General features: G+C 33.7%; 2 protein-coding genes across 2 annotated transcripts; both read left to right on the top strand.

The window, feature by feature from the left end:
• The first annotated feature begins 2395 nt into the window (after positions 1-2395).
• LOC114745224 (L-type lectin-domain containing receptor kinase IX.1-like) lies at positions 2396-7900 on the top strand. The gene is made up of 2 exons (XM_028933375.1): positions 2396-2595; positions 6025-7900. Exons 1-2 carry the CDS (start codon positions 2396-2398, stop codon positions 7898-7900), a joined length of 2076 nt encoding a protein of 691 aa, XP_028789208.1.
• Positions 7901-10799: 2899 nt separating this feature from the next.
• Positions 10800-14227, top strand: LOC114745223 (L-type lectin-domain containing receptor kinase IX.1-like). The gene is made up of 2 exons (XM_028933374.1): positions 10800-10856; positions 12337-14227. The coding sequence occupies exons 1-2, from the start codon at positions 10840-10842 to the stop codon at positions 14225-14227; spliced, it is 1908 nt and encodes a 635-aa protein (XP_028789207.1). The 5' UTR covers positions 10800-10839.
• The last annotated feature ends 2858 nt before the right edge of the window (positions 14228-17085 follow it).

Below are 17085 nucleotides of genomic sequence, written 5' to 3'. Positions count from 1 at the left end.
AAAAAAGAAATGTAATCACAAAAAAATCTCATAACAATTGAGTAATAAGCAATGAAAATGACAAGATATTCATGCTATTTTCTCGTTATTAGGATTTCTTAGCGATTTTTTTTTTTAGACCTCACCGTAATTTTCCTAACAAAATATCTTTGATTGGATGTACCTTTGTCAACATCAACCATGCATTTATCTTGCAATTTCGCACTCCATCTTCATCGTACACAAGAGTTGGCCTATTCTAAGACTATACTATACTATACTATACTATACTATAATATAATAAGGGGTATATTTGTACATGAGATAAAGTTTAGGTACCTATATCGTGTATAACTCAAAAATATTTTGCCCCAGATAACTAATTTTTCTGGTTCCAAGCGCATGAGTTTCTCTAAGCAACCAATATAATCTATGTATTGATTAGTTTCATTGAATTCTAACCAGAAACGAGGGCCTTAAAATCTTCAGCCAAATTTTCCAACGATGACTCCCAATAGTTCAATCCATCCACATCATCACTAGATGTTGAAAATTTGCAAGATACGTACGATACTGAAGAGGCATTGCATTTTCCATTGGGAAAGCATCCGATCAGTCACAATCCATGTGTGAACAGTCATTTTGTTTTCTGGACTTTGGAGAAGTTTGAAAGCAACATTTAGGAATCAACCTGAGACACATACCATCGGACGAAACAGCCGTGTTGATCTTCTTGGCTTTCCATCCGTACGAAGAAAATGAGGTCAAACAAGTTTCCGCTTTGCTTGATTCATTAAGGGTATATTAGTTCCTAAATTTCATGAAATATGCAATGTTATTTTTTAAAATATATGGATTAAAGTTTTACATAATTAAAATTTTAAAGATTGAATTGCAATGAATAGTCAAACCTATATGATTGAGATACAACAGAAAGGATTAATTTTCCTTTTATTAAATTCAATCCTATTTGATGCATCGGCTAGATCAATCCATGCCACTTGTCCATCGTAGAAGAAGTCAGTGGACTGGTTAAATTCCCAAGCACTTACTTGAATAACGACCATAAAAAAATAAAAAAAAATTAAGTCAAGTCAAGCAGACCCCTGAAGTCGCGTAATTTAAAAAAAAAAAAAAAAATTTAAGTCAAGTCAAGTAGATCCATAAAGTCACATCAAATGATTTGGATTGCTGCCTAAGTGCTAGGTGAAAATTAAAGGTAAAGATGGCTTTCAAAGTACTATTTCCGGCTATCATATTGTATTGATAACCCATTTAGTTAGATTATAAAAATCAATTTAAAAACACTTTTAAAGGATTTTTTATATAATTGAAACAAAATTTTTCTTACATACTCACTTTATATATCATAAAATTATTTTTAAAAATATTATTTAATTTTCACTCAAAGACATCCCATAAAACGTAAAAAACTATAAACTTGAAGCTAATTTCAAAATCAAAATCTAACCAGGGATACGCAAGAAAACTTGAAAGGAGTGAAGGAACGTCAGGATGGGCCGTGAGAGTATCGAACATGAAGGGCGGCAACAAATTGATTAAAAAATTAACAACCAAACTGAAATTATTGTGGAAAATAATAATGAGGAAAAGAAGAAGGAAAGCAAGGATCACGGATTCAAGGCAGGAAAAACGGTGCAGGGTGAATAAGGAGAAAGGGTTATTTTAGTCTTTTTAACTTGTGCTATTATTGAATTAAATATAAAAAATTATATTCAATTTTCTCATTCCCAACATCATACCAAACAAACTTATCTAATCCTAATTACATTCCCTTCCATTCCCCATCAGTGCATTCCAGGGAGGGAAAGCCTGAACTGGAATTCTGAAAGTATGAAGAAAATGACCAATATGCCTTTATGTGATACTTAGAAAAGAATATTGTATTCTGTATTCCAAACTTGTTAATTTATGTTTCAGCTTGTCATTTTGATATCAAATTTAGTCATTTTTCTGAATGGACAAATGCTTTCAGTTGAGAAAAGCGTGTTGTTATTATGTATTGTAAACTTGTTAGTTTACGTTGCTATCTTGTTATTTTCAGATCAAATCTAGTCATTTTCCCAAATTGACAGAAGCGCGTGTTGGTCATTTCCCTACATTGTCATACTTTCAGTTCAAGTTTTCCCTTCTTTCCCACCATGTGCAAGTATTAGTTGCCTTCTTCGAAATTTCCTGTTTTTAAGGTTCTTTTCGGTTCATTTTTTTTTTCCTAATACATAAAAATCAAAGAAAAAAAATTAAATAAATTTTTAACTCAATTTATTCATTTTTGGCAGATCGATTTTAATTTGAATATGCCTTCCTGAAGCAAAACCGGTGGTTCTTTATATAAACCGAGTCATCTTTAAACTGCCTCCAATTTGAACAAACAAGTCTTTATTATATCAGCTATATGGAGATATCTCTGCACAAGAGTAAAACCCATCTGCTTTCTCTTTTGTTCATAACCAAAATTTTCTTGTTTCTCACAAACAATGCTAGTGCGACCTCAATAACCTTCAATTATGAGCAATTTCGTGATGTGGATCATCAGAACTTGAACCTTCAAGGAGATGTTTTCCAAGAAAATGGGATGCACATCAACCTCACCAGGTAATTAATGTATACATCATCAGTATACAAGTAATTGTAGTTTCTTTCATTACATTCTGATGGCCTGATCATTTTAGAAATATGCTTTTATCATATATATTATAGCTTCTTCTGGCCCCAAAAAAAAAATTGTATTCCTTCGGTCCTTAATATAGAAGAGGGTTGATATTGGTCCTATATATAAGACCTATTTCATATACTTATCAAATTAACCTTATTATCATTCTTTCAACAATAATCAAGAAAGAGAGAAAGGAAGGAAATCAAAAAAGATGCTTGGAATATTCTAAAAAAATATCATATTGACTGATTTAATTAATTAACATCCTCAATTTACTGAAATTAGTTAATTAAGTCTTATATTAAAGACGAGAAGAGTAGTTATTTCTTTTGGATTTCTTAAAAATATATATATTTAATTTTGTCTTATGATACACACACTCAGTTCTTATTTATAAATCATGCAATCTATAAATACTTTATATGTTTCTGTTTATAAGTTATCTTGCAAAATCCATTTACAAGTTGAATATGGAATTTATACAATCCCTCTTTTAAAAGAGTACTAACCTCACTTGAAAATTGGTCTATTTCAAACTTTAAGTGAACAAATTGTTCTTGGTGGTTGAATAAATAAAATTACTAAAATGGTGTAAGGTGGGTATGAAATTTGCTATCACTTGGCTCATGAGCACCAAATCTCAACGATATGTCTAGATTAAATTGAATGGTCTGAACTTAATATATATATATATATATATATATATATAATATAAAATAAAGATTATCTCTAAATTATAAATTGAAAAAATGATTTTTTTTAAAACAATGATCATTTAAAAATTTTAAATTTAAATTATTAAAACTGTATTTAGACAATATGGATATCACCGCAACAACTCATCATTACACGAGCACTATAATACTCATCATTACAATTCACAAGTACCAAAACTTTTTCCCTTCCTGTTAAAGAATACCAAACCGAACTTATTTCAGTACTCATGGCAATAATAAACGCAATAAGATCTGTACTGTTTAAATACAATTTTAATGATCTAGCTTTAAAATTATTAAGTAATCAATTTTAAATAAAAAGACAATTAAAAAATTATTTTTTGTTTAGATCATACACATTAAAACCCTTTTTTTCTAGAAAGAATAGAAGTAAAAAAAAGAAGAACATTTAATATAAAAATTCAAATTCAAATTAATCTATACGAGGTTAACGGGTTACGTTATCGCATAACACCCCATTGCTGGAAACCGAAAAGGGTTCTACCGAGAGAGTACAAGGCGGGTATGAAATTGGCGCATCTCCTATACTGGAGGGTACCAACTTCAGCTAATTAAAACCTATTTTTAATTTCGACTTGTTCTCTAGGACTGAGAATAAAACTATTGAAACCAACATACTGTTTGTTAAGATGATAAGTGATTTCAACCCGTAAAGAGTAATCTTAAATCCAAAATAACTTAAGGATATTTTGAGTTATACCCGGAAAAAAAAAAACTACTGAAAATGTACTGGTATGAAATTTGCGCAGAACCAGCACTATAAACAGCACTAACTTCACTTAAAATTCTCTTGTTCCAGTCTTGAACTATAGAAGAAGTGTCGAGTGGGTATTAAATTTACACAACTATGCTATTTATAAATCACCAACCTGACTTGAAAATTCAACTATTTTACTCGAGCTAAATTATTTTAAAATAGGGTAATGGCTTTGGAGAAAAAAAAAGTGACCCCACTGCTAGCAGGTCTCCGATGACCAAATGAGAGGCAAAAGGCATTTCTATCAACATGTGATCTTTTTTTTTTGTTTTGGGTAAAAATTTTAGCCAAGGATCTCGTTGATTCCTTTGGATTTCACTAATTTGAGGTAATCAACTGTAATTGTTTGTCTTACAAGTTCCATAATTATTTTTAATATAAGAGCTCAAATAACTAATTTAGGAGGATTAAAAAACTTAGTAAAATTAATTATTTGTAATAAATATGTGTTAATTTTTCTAAATTATCTTATTTAATCATGTACCTCCTTGGTGAAAACCCTTTACAATCAAAAGAGATATTTTACAAACAATATTATAAATTAAGGAGACAAAATAAATCGAGATCTTATATTAAATCCAACCTTGACTAGCTTTTGTATTTAGGGTTGGAGTTAGTATTTAGATGGAATCGTCTATTAAAATGAATCCTATGTATTAATCTTTGTGATTGTCAAGAAACAAAAAGACAAATCAATCGTACTTGATTCTTTTAAGCTAATTTTCGAGTCTTGGGAATAAAATAAATTACTTAAAGAGAGTTGACCATATTTGGTGGTCTAAAAACTTAAATTTTGATTAGTTGATGGTATTACATAGGAGATGGTTAATTGTGAAGGAGAACAGAGAAATAGAGTTCAAAAAGGTCAAGTGGGATCTAACAACTGAAATTATTTTCTGATGTGCATCTAATATCTTGATCTTTTTTTATGGTATATTTATCACCCTAGTCTTATTTTTCTGGTGCATCCATTTTTATATACCAGAAAAATAAGATCAAAATGCTAAATGCACATAGAAAATAAGATTAGGGTGTTGGACACACCTTTTATTCTTAAAAAAATAGGTAGCTCTATTTATTGCTCCCTCTGGTCCTAAATATAAAAGTTAGTTATGGGTTAAACTTTGATACTAAATATAAGACTTAATCCACTTTCTTTTTCAAATTTATAAATTTATTTCTCCAAATTATCTAATTGATTGCACATATCAAGGGTTTTCAGTGTAGATGATTAAAGATGATATACTAGAAAAACCAACACATATTTTTAACAAATAACTTAACTAATTTTTTTTTAATACCCACATATTACTTTTGGTCCTCAATATAAAAGTTAGTTGATTAATTTTAGTATGTTAAGAAAGTTTGTTAAATTAATTATTTGTAATAAATAGATGTTATTTTCCTTAAAATATCCTTACTAATCATATGTAGCTAAAACTACCAATTGATGAAACTTCTAATATGTGTAACTATTACAAGCACTACTTTGAAAAAAATGGATTAATATGACGGAGAAAATGGATTAGCATATTATATTTAGAACTAAATTAAAAGTTAAACTAGTTTTTATGTTAAGCACTTGAGATAGTATTAGTTATCTAGCTATCTAAGCCACACAACTTCATCAAAAGCTGATGCATGCAAAGACTACCTAATGGCCACCAACACAAGGTCAAAACGTATGTAAGCTTAGCTTACTCGAATCATAGATTTTGGTGTCATTTCCCACGCACACGCTTAGTCATATAATTTGATGTTATCTCAATCGCTACAGTTCAGTTGAAATGAAAGATATATATATAATACATAAAAATAAAAATGCCTATTATAAATTTGTCATGAACCTGACAATGTGATTCTTGTCGACTCAGATACAAGAAAGAAAGTGCAGGGAGGGTAACAGACAACAACTCATTGCAACTTTGGGACAATAAGACAAGAACACTCGCAAACTTCACTACTCGTTTCACCTTCATCATCCACGTACTAAATGAAACTCGTGATGGGAAGGGAGATGGCATCACATTCTTCTTGGCAGAGCCTGGTTTTCCGTTTCCATCTCCCCCATATGGCACAGGTATTGGCCTTGTGAGTGGCGCACAGATGCAGGATCAAAATTATCTCGACGAACATCCATTCGTAGCAGTGGAATTTGACACCTTTCCCAATACGGATGTGGGTGATCCACCCTATGATCACGTAGGAATCCTTGCAAAAACAATGCAGACTAATCATAGAACGCAAGGGTACACTATGAATGATGGTAGAAAGTATGATGCTGAGATTACCTATGAGTCTAGCTCTTTCCAGTTAAGTGTCATGTTTACAGGATATAAGGATAACATCAACATAAGACAAAATCATTCCCGTACGATTGATTTGGGAGACTACCTACCAGAAGAAGTTCAATTTGGAGTCTCTTCAGCCACAGGGTTACGGTTTGAGTTACATACACTGTGTTCATGGTCCTTTAATTCAAGTCTTGGAGTGGCCGGAGTGATGCAAAGGGGTGAAAACAATAATAAGCGTTCGGTCATTGGATTGAGCATTGGATCAGTTTTAGTGATTGGCGTGTTATGCATGGCTTGGTTTCTGATATGGAGGTCAAATTGTAGAGTGGAAGGACGTGATCGCTTGGATCTTTCCTTGGACGAAGATTTTGAATGTGTCGGACCAAAGAAGTTTTCCTATAACGAACTTGTAAGAGCCACAAATAACTTCTCAGAGGAACATAAACTCGGAGAAGGAGGTTTTGGTGGGGTCTACAAAGGATTTATCAGAGGCTTGAATTCTTATGTTGCAGTAAAGAAGGGTTCCCATGAATCTAGACAAGGAGTGAAGGAGTATGCCGCTGAAGTAAAGATCATCGGTCAACTGAGGCACAAGAATTTGGTGCAACTCATGGGTTGGTGCCACGAGAAGAATGATTTTCTACTTATTTATGAGTTCATGCCAAGTGGAAGCTTAGATTATCATCTATATCGAAGCAGAAACCTTTTGACATGGCCAGTCAGATACAGTATTGCTAAAGGCTTAGCCTCAGCAGTACTATACCTTCATGAAGAGTGGGAGCAGTGTGTGGTTCACAGGGACATAAAATCAAGCAATATTATGTTAGATTCAAACTTCGATGCAAAGCTTGGAGATTTTGGGTTAGCAAGGCTCGTAGAACATGGAAAGCGCTCAGAAATAACAATTGTTGCAAGAACAAAAGGGTACATGGCTCCTGAATGTGCAACCATAAGCAAGGCAATAAAGGAGTCTGATATATACAGTTTTGGAATTGTTGCTCTAGAAATAGCTTGTGGGAGAAAGCCAATTGACCACTATGCTCCCAATGACCAAGTCATGATGGTGGAATGGGTATGGGAACTATATGGCAAAGGTGAGCTTCTTGAAGCAGCTGATAAGAGGTTTGATGGAGATTTTGATGAGCAAGAACTTGAAAGGCTAACGATTCTTTGGCTATCGTGTGCTCACCCAGATTATACTATGAGGCCTACAGTTAGACAAGCACTTTATGTACTTAACTTTGAAGCTTCACTGCCTACTCTCCCACCTACAATGCCCAAACCAACATATGTTGGTCCATCCTTTTCTGATATTGGTTCTTCAATTTATTCATCTGCATATGCTAGTTCTTCTGCAACCAATGACTCTAGGCCTTCAACCAATTGGAGGTCATACACTAAATCCTCACAATATTCATCCAATTCAGGCCACTCATCTGCAAAGGAAAAATTCTGACTGAATTAGATTTTCCAAGTTACAATTTCAAACTTGGACTAATGCTGGTTTCACTCGCAATTGATTTCCTTTCAATTACTCATTAGTAGTTCTGCAGGTAAGCAATTGAGAGGATTTAAAGTTATTCCTTCAATTTCTCTTTTATGGTCTCTAGTCTTTATGTGATCTCAGCTTATTATATATAATAATTTCCAACAGGCGAACTTCAATCATCTAAGAAACTTTTGTATCTTTTGGTAATATGAATGTTATTTGACCAAAAACGTGTGATTTGTTTATTGCTTTAATTTACCTAATTTCGTTTTTAGCCTTTTGTTTACTGGAAACTTTAACATGGTTGCATTGTCTGAGTTTGTATCTCATTGGAGTGTGGGTGTGTGAGAATCAAGTTTTGCATAACCTTTTTTCCCGTTTAATAAGCATTTCGAGTTTGAACCAATCAGCATTGATGATGCATGGAAAACCATTGGAACGTTTTTCTTTTCTTTTTATTTTTATTTTGTTCAATTTGCAAAAAATAATTTCTGTCAAATATTCTCATATTAGAACTTGGCCAATTAAAATATCCACCCTCTGAAGAATTCTCAAGTAGACCATGGATATAGGCCAGTTCATTGTTATCGGAAATTGGCCTCGTTTGTCCTATCAGTGCCTAAAATCTGAGCTTATAATCGTTCCAACATGTTCATTATTGAGTGTCATGTAACCACTAATATAAAAAGTAGTTTTCTTGTTAGTCTTCTATGTCGGTTTAGGAAGAAAGCAATAATAAATGCAGTGGCATTTTCATAATAAATTTATGGCTTTTAAATTGATTGTTTAATTGATATAAAATGTGAATAAATTTATGGCATTTTCACTGGAGTAATGAACTTTTAAATATATTCTAATCATTCGCAGTAAACATATTTCCGTTAAATATTATCAACTGCTTTACAAGAAATTAAAGCTTTAAGTACAATTTGTTACTGTTTTAACTGCTATGATAATTTCCTTTTTTTTTTTTATATGTGTTGGCAATCAAACCAAGGTAAGAAAAATGACAAAATAGTCTCTGTCTACTGTTCTTATTCTCAACACCTCCCTACTACTCTGTACTACTCTTGACAAAGCAGTCCATGAACCTCTTTCTGGAAAAGACTCCTTGGCTAAGAAGCCATCAACACTACAAAAAAACAGACTTTAAGCGATGACTTTCGGCGGCGACAAAAAAAGTCGCCGCTGAAGACTTTCAGCAGCGACTTTTTTTGTCGCCGCTAAAACTGAACTTTTAGCGGCGACTTTTTTGTCGCCGCTGAAAGTGAACCTTCAGCAGCAACTTTTTTGTTGCCACCGAAGGTTCTTTCAGCAGTGACAAAAGGTCGCCGCTGAAAGTGGACCTTCAGCGGTGACTTTTTATGTCGTCGCTGAAAGTTTACTGCTAAAACTAAGACTTTAGACTTTCAGCGGCAATAAAAGTGTCGTCGCTGAAAGTCCACTTTCAGTGGCGACTTTTTTTGTCGCCGCTAAAAGTGTAATATAATAATATATATTTTATTTTATAATATTAATAAACAAATTCAATCTGGCTCAGCACTAAGAAGATTGGACACGAAAGGAAGCGGTCATGAGTTCGAACCCTGAAGAAGACACATTTAAGATGAAAATATTTGGATGATGACGTGGCGGGGAGGAGTGATGTGACAATGATGTGGAGGTGGCTAGTGATGATGTTGCGGTCGGCAGTGATGACGTGGTCGCCGGCCACGATGACGTGGCACTAGCGATGATGACGTGGCACCGGTAGTGATGACGTGGCGAGCGGAGATGATGATATGGCACCAACGGTAATGACGTGGCGTTGGTAAAGCCAACTCTTCTTAGGCATTACTTTCAGCGGCGACAAAAAAGTCGCCGCTAAACATACCTTTGTCGCCGCTGAAAAGTCTTTTAGCAGTGACATTCTGAAAAGCCTTTCAGTGGCGACAAATGTCGCCGCCGAAAGTGTTTTCAACGACGACAAATGTCGCTGCCGAAACTTCTAAAAGTCTACTTTCAGCGGCAACCTTTTTAGTCGCCACTGAAAGTTTTCAGCCACGGCTGTTACGGCAACGACTTTTTAGCGATGACTTGTCGCCGCTGAAAGTCAATTTTTTTGTAGTGCAAGGAGTCAACAATCCCAAATGACTCTGCATGCTTTGTTTTTTTTCCTTTTCTGAAATGGAAAAAAATTCCATTAAAGAATGAAATTACAAGAAGTTAATACAAAACCCAGACTAATTACAATAAAGGAGGAGACTTTGCATGCTTTTTCTTTTGGGGAAAAAAAAGAGAAAAATTAAATTCTAAAAATTGAAATTGCAAAGGCACCGTGTACCACCGGTTAAGTGTGAATACTTTGCCCCACCTCATGTGGTTAGCAAATGGTTAGTGTCAACCAAATGGGGTCACTGATTGCTATATCAACAAATTTCTACAAGAATTTACTTCCGTGGCCCATAGGGAATCCATTTTTAAGCCAAGTGTGAACAGGTGGAATAACGTATAAAATGTGAGAGACACATGGGTCATAGGGTGTTTTGAAAATTAAAAAATTATAGAGATCAAAGTATCAATTATTGTAAATCATAGGGATCAAGTGAAGAATTTTCTCCGTGATTCATTAATGGCTAAAGAATTATATGCTTTTACGGAACAAAACCCAGTCTCTTTATATAATACGAGTCATTATTTCTCAAACCACCTCCAAACATAAGTCTCACTTCTATGTGATATGCTATATGGCGATATCTCTCCACAGGAGGAAAACTAACCTGCTTCCTTGTTTGTTCATAACCAAAATTTTCTTGTTTCTCATAATCCCTGCTCGTGTCACCTCGATAACCTTCAACTATGGGAAATTTCTTGACGTCGATCATCAGAACTTGAACCTTCAAGGAGATGCTTTCCAGGAAAATGGGATGCTCAACCTCACCAGGTAATCTGTACATCAGGAGACAATACTGGTGCTTCTAGTTTCTTTTATTACATTTTGATGGTTTCATCTAAATGATATTTTGTGTGTCCATGTAAATTATAGCTGCTTGCGTTGGATTTGTTAAAAACATTTTTTTCACTTCTGTCTTATGATATACACGCAGAGTCCTTGTTTATAAGTCAGTGCATAAATGTTTTATATATGTTTCCATTTAAAAGTGATTTCAAACTTGGACTAAATTGCTGTCTCGAACGGAAAGTAAAGCTACTGTATGAAACTTGCAGAAAACCAGTAAAGATTCTCCTATTTCAGTATTGAACAAAATTATTGTAAGGAACTGGAAGTAAAACTACTGAAAAAGTTTGGAGTGCGTAAAATATAGGTTAAAAAGCACCAACCTGACTTGAAATTTCTCCTATTTTACTCGAACTAAATTCTTTGAAAATAGGTTAACGACCTTGTTTTTAAAAAACACAAAAAGAGACCTCACCGCTAGCGGATCTCCGTTAACCAAGTTGTCATTGCCATTAGGTTCTTAGTGACCAACAGGACAGCATATGGGCAGGGGAAAGGCATTTCTATCCTCGTGTCTTTGGGTGAAAAAATTTAGACAATGATCTCGGTCCTTCCATTGGGTTTCACTAATTTGAGGTATTCAAATGTTAATTGTTGTCCTCACAAGGTCTGTAATTATGATTTCTCTGTTTACTATAAAGACAAGCTTGTATATCAATTATGCATTATTTCTTTATGGTTGCCAAGAAATAGAGATAAAGCAATAGTAGTTAGATCAAGTGAAACGTACTTGATTCTCTCTGGATAATTTCCAAGTCTTGCGGATAAAATAAATCACTTGGAAAGAGCTAACCTTATTTGATGCTTAAGAAAAAAACACAAATTTGGATTAGTCGATGGTACAAAATAGCAAATTGTTAATTAAGGACAGCAAAGAAATAGAGTTAAAGAAAGGAGTCTGAGGTCTCTCAATTACAATCTAAGCCACACAAATTAATTAAAAGATAATGCATGCGAAGACTTGCTAGAGACCACCACTTAGGGTCAAAACGTGCGTTTACTCAAAGTTTTTGGTATCCTTTCCCAGCCACCCGTCCAGTCATATAATTTGGCGTTATCTCATATCCCTAAAATTCAACTGATGTTAAAGATATATGATAAAAAAAATTCGGGTTAATACAGATTTTGGTCTTTTAAGTTTATTCGCAATTTGATTTTAGTCTCTCAAATTTTAAACCATAGGTTTTGTCTTTCGAGTTCTTTTTTTTTTTTAATATTAGTCCCTATAATCTAATAAAAACTTAAACCATTTTGCCTCTTAAGGGACTAAAAGCTATGGTTTGAAACTTGAGGTATCAAAACCAAAATGAAGACAAACTTGAGGGACTAAAGATTACATTAACCCAAAAAATTCCTATAAATGTATAAATTTGTTATGAATCTAACAATCTGATTTTTAACTCAGATACAAAAAAGACAGTGCAGGGAGAGTAACGTACAAGAACCTGTTGCAACTGGGGGACAAAGAGACAAGAACACTTGTAAACTTCATTACCCGTTTCAGCTTCATCATCAATGTACTAAATGAAACTCATGATGGGCATGGAGATGGCATCACATTCTTCTTGGCACACCCGGATTTTCCATTTCCAGTGCCCCCAGATGGCACTGGTATTGGTCTTGTGGGTCGTAGAGAAATGGGAGATCCAACTTATGCTGATGCACATCCATTTGTAGCAGTCGAGTTTGACACCATGCTTAATGCAAGAGATCCACCTTATGATCATGTGGGAATCAATGTAAAACAAATGTGGTCTCCTTACACAACACAATGGTACACTATGAATGACGGTAGAAAGTATGATGCTGAGATTACCTACAATTCTAGCTCATTGCAGTTAAGTGTCATGTTCACAGGATATAAGAATAACATCAAAATCAGACAAAATTATTCCCATCAGATTGATCTGAGAGACTACCTACCAGAACAAGTTCAGTTTGGGTTCTCCTCAGCCACAGGACTTCAGTTTGAGTTACATACGCTATGCTCATGGGCCTTCAATTCAAGTCTTAATAAAGTGTGGGGAGGAGTGGTGCAAAAGAGTAAAAGCAATAATGAGCGTTTGGTCATTGGATTGAGCATTGGATCGGTTGTAGGGGTTGGTGGGTTATGCATAGCTTGGTTCCTGATATGGAAGTTAAATTGCAGGGCAAAAAAAGATGATCGCTTGGATGTTTCTTTGGACAGAGACTTTGAAAGTGTTGGACCAAAGAAGTTTTCCTATAATGAACTTGCGAGAGCCACAAACAACTTTGCAGAGGAACACAAACTTGGAGAAGGAGGTTTTGGTGGTGTCTACAAAGGATTCATGAGAGGCTTAAATACTTTTGTTGCAATTAAGAAGGTGTCCAAAGAATCTAGACAAGGGGTAAAGGAGTATGCCTCTGAAGTAAAGATCATCAGTCAATTAAGGCACAAGAATTTGGTGCAATTGATGGGTTGGTGCCACCAGAAAAATGATCTTCTACTCATCTATGAGTTCATGCCAAATGGAAGCTTAGATTATCATTTATTTAAAAGCAAAGACCTCTTGACATGGCCAACTCGATACAATATTGCTCAAGGTTTAGCCTCAGCAGTGCTCTACTTGCATGAAGAGTGGGAGCAATGCGTAGTCCACAGAGACATAAAATCAAGCAATATTATGTTGGACTCAAATTTCAACACTAAGCTTGGAGATTTTGGATTAGCAAGACTCGTAGAACATGGCAAAGGGTTAACATCAACAATTGCAGCAGGAACAAAAGGATACATGGCTCCTGAATGTTTGGCGAGGGGCAAGGCCACAAGAGAATCTGACATGTACAGTTTTGGAGTTGTTGCTTTAGAAATAGCATGTGGGCGAAAACCAATTGACCCTAATGCTAGTGATGAACGAGTCATGATGGTGGAATGGGTGTGGGAACTCTATGGCAGAGGGGAGCTTCTTGAAGCAGTTGACAAAAGGCTTGATAATGGAGATTTTGATGAGCAAGAAGTTGAAAGGTTAATGATTATTGGGCTTTGGTCTGCTCATCCAGATTGCACTATGAGGCCTACAATTAGACAAGCACTTCGTGTGCTTAACTTTGAAGCTCCATTGCCCACTCTCCCACCAACAATGCCCAAACCAATGTACGCTGCTCCAACTTTTCCTGATATTGGTTCTTTAAACTTTTCATCTGCTTATGCTAGTTCTTCTGCAACCTATCAAGCTAGGCCTTCATCAAGTAATAGGTCATACACTGGATCCTCACAATCATCCACATCAGGCACAAATCAAGGAAGGAAAATAGTCGAGGAAGTTTCTCTCTAGTAACAAGTTTCTTGCTTGGAAGGCTATATCTCAAGTCAGATTTCCTTTTTATGGTATTTAGTTATCTGACCTTCTAGCTTAGAACAGTAAGCATACTTTAGTACTAGTTGACGTATAATAAAAAAATACTTTTGAATCAATACAATAAGATATATTATTAATTCATACTGAGAATAAACGTTTAATTTGTTATAGAGGAGATTTTCTTTGTTTGGTCCATGGCGGATCTGTTTTCGTGTATGAAATAATTTAGGTTAATTTTTATAGAAAAGTTATTTACCTCACATTCCAATATTCTTATACTAGTTGTTACCCCCTCATATGTAAACTGTATGACTTTGATATTTGCAACATGCAAACATTTTTTTTAGGACTTTTCAAAGACCGTCTCTTATACATTATCATATGTTTTCTTCCAAATCAATTAAAACCATATGCAAGCCTTTTTCTTTGCTTTGATACTTTTTCATCAACCCCTTTAATAAATAAATCATTCTATTGTAAATCTTCCTAGCATGAACCCGAATTGATTCTCGAAACTATAAATCTCCAATTTCAACTTGTGTTTTAAAACTTTATTGGTCATACATAAATATTTTTGTATATTCTAATTAATTAAATCATAGTATTTGAATCATGATTGGGTTTATTCCAATCACTACTTCAACTGATTCAAAAACAGCTTTTATTTTCAATATCTTGGTGGGAATACTCAGCTTCTCTGTCATGCCTTCAAATCCACAAAATCGGGTCAACAAATGCATAATGTGGGGGTTGAAAATTCAATTATATGATCAGCGACGGGACAATGTAGTGATTCCAAACACAATTAATGCAAGCTTTTGTCTTCAGGGGGAAAGTCAACATTCAATACAAGTGGGCGTTGATTTTTTAATATTGACTCAGTCAACTCAACTCCTCCCCCTCACAATTATTATCCATTTTCATTGATCATTTTCTGGGCATTTTTTATGGTCATTGATGAAACCCAAAATTTATTATCCATTTCAAATTAAATCCAATCATATTTCATGAAATTTTTTCCCATTAATAAAATGAATGTAGATAGTATACTATTTAAAAAGGAAAATAACATAAAACACTGAAGTTATGCAAAAAGATGAAGTCATATCTTGTAAAAGGGTCCACTAATTTCTTTTTTTCCCCCCTCTTCCCAAATACACATTGTACATTTATTTTGTTAAGGACTTAAAGTAGAAGAACCAAACACATTACTAACTTTTGAACAAAAAAACCAATTCCGAACCACTAGTATAACATCATAAATACATAATAATCTGGTGAGATGTGTTGTATTGGCTCTATTTTAATTATTTTGAAAAGAACAAAGATTTTTTTATTATATACTCCTCCAATCCTAAACAAAAGACTTTTATACTACTGTGTATAAGGATCTTATATTTAAGATCGAAGGAGTAATATATTGATAAAATATCACTCCAATCAATCACTTCACTGAAGAAGCAACTCTCGTCCTCCTTAAACAGGAGATTGTGCAATATGGGCATGTGGTGGGTGTGTATATGTGTGCGTATCTCTTTTCGCTATGAGATAGGATTAAGTTATGGGTAAAATTCATCGATCTTATCTATAAAAGCTAGTTATAGATCATAGATGCCACCTCAAGTCACAATATCTCTGGAAATTATAATTTTTAAAAATTATTCCTGTTAATTGCACACACACACATATAGATTGGATTTCATATCAAGAGGTAGTTTAGTTTCAATATAGATAATTAAAAAGAGTATTTAAAGAAACTAACAAACTGTTTTTAAAAAAAACTAATTTAACTAATTTATTTACCTCAAGAACATAGTTTTGTAATTTCTACATTTAGTGTTGAATTGAGTATTAAATTAAGAAAATAATTACTTATTGTACTCCATCTATTCTCAGTTAACTACTCAATTTTAAGTGTAATTAATTGCATATTTATAATGGTGCCATCATTCAAAATTAGAAGAGGACTTGTCAGAAATGTTGCAATAGATGACCAATTTGTTAATAGGGCTTATTCCCCATTTGGAGGGAAAAATATCAAGCCTGACCCTCATAATTTCAGAGTCTAAACGGGCCGGCCCGATGGGCTCGGCCCATTTTCCCGACTCTACTCTTCCGGTCCTTAATATAGGACCCAATTACTGAGTTAGTTTTAATCCTCAATATAAGACTCATTTCTTTTATCTATCAATTTTCTCTAAATTACCCCTATGAATACTCCCTCAACTATAATCAAGTAAAAGAGGAAGAAGGAGTATTAAGAAAAATAATTATGGTATTTTAGAAAAAACATGTCACATTTCTTATAATTAACTAACTTAACTAACTTTTTTAATCTAATCAAATTAATTAAATGGGTCTTGTATTAAGGGCCGGAGGAGTTTTTTTTTTTTTTAAATAAAAGTCTTGTTAATAATACTCTTTTTGATTAAAGAATATATCTAGTTTAAAAATATCAACGCATATAATATAAATCAAATCATTACTAAAGTCCAAATTAACCCATTTTTTAAAAATTTAATTGGATAAAGTATTGTCTAACATTAAATTTAATTTTAAAATGATAATAATAACTAAATATTTGAAATATTATTAATAATGTAAAAAATTAATAACATTAGAATTATATAAAAAATTTAAAAAACAAAAAAAATTATAAAAGGGTTTAAAAAGGCTGGGCTGGCCTTGATTCCCACTTCTACATAAGAGTACCTATATTTTGGACTCTCTTTTTCTTTATTCTCTTTCATCCTTTGTCTCAACCTGGGACCAAATTAGGCACAAGAGTGGAAATCAAAAGCAGAGAGTTGAAAAAAGGCTTAATGATTGAGCTC

The sequence above is a fragment of the Neltuma alba genome, unplaced genomic scaffold, assembly GCF_004799145.2.
Source record: "Neltuma alba isolate B1F8T4 unplaced genomic scaffold, ASM479914v2 tig00004560_pilon, whole genome shotgun sequence".
Taxonomy (NCBI): Eukaryota; Viridiplantae; Streptophyta; class Magnoliopsida; order Fabales; family Fabaceae; genus Neltuma; species Neltuma alba.
Note: the sequence above shows the minus strand (reverse complement) of the source record. Positions and strands in the feature narration are given on the sequence as shown.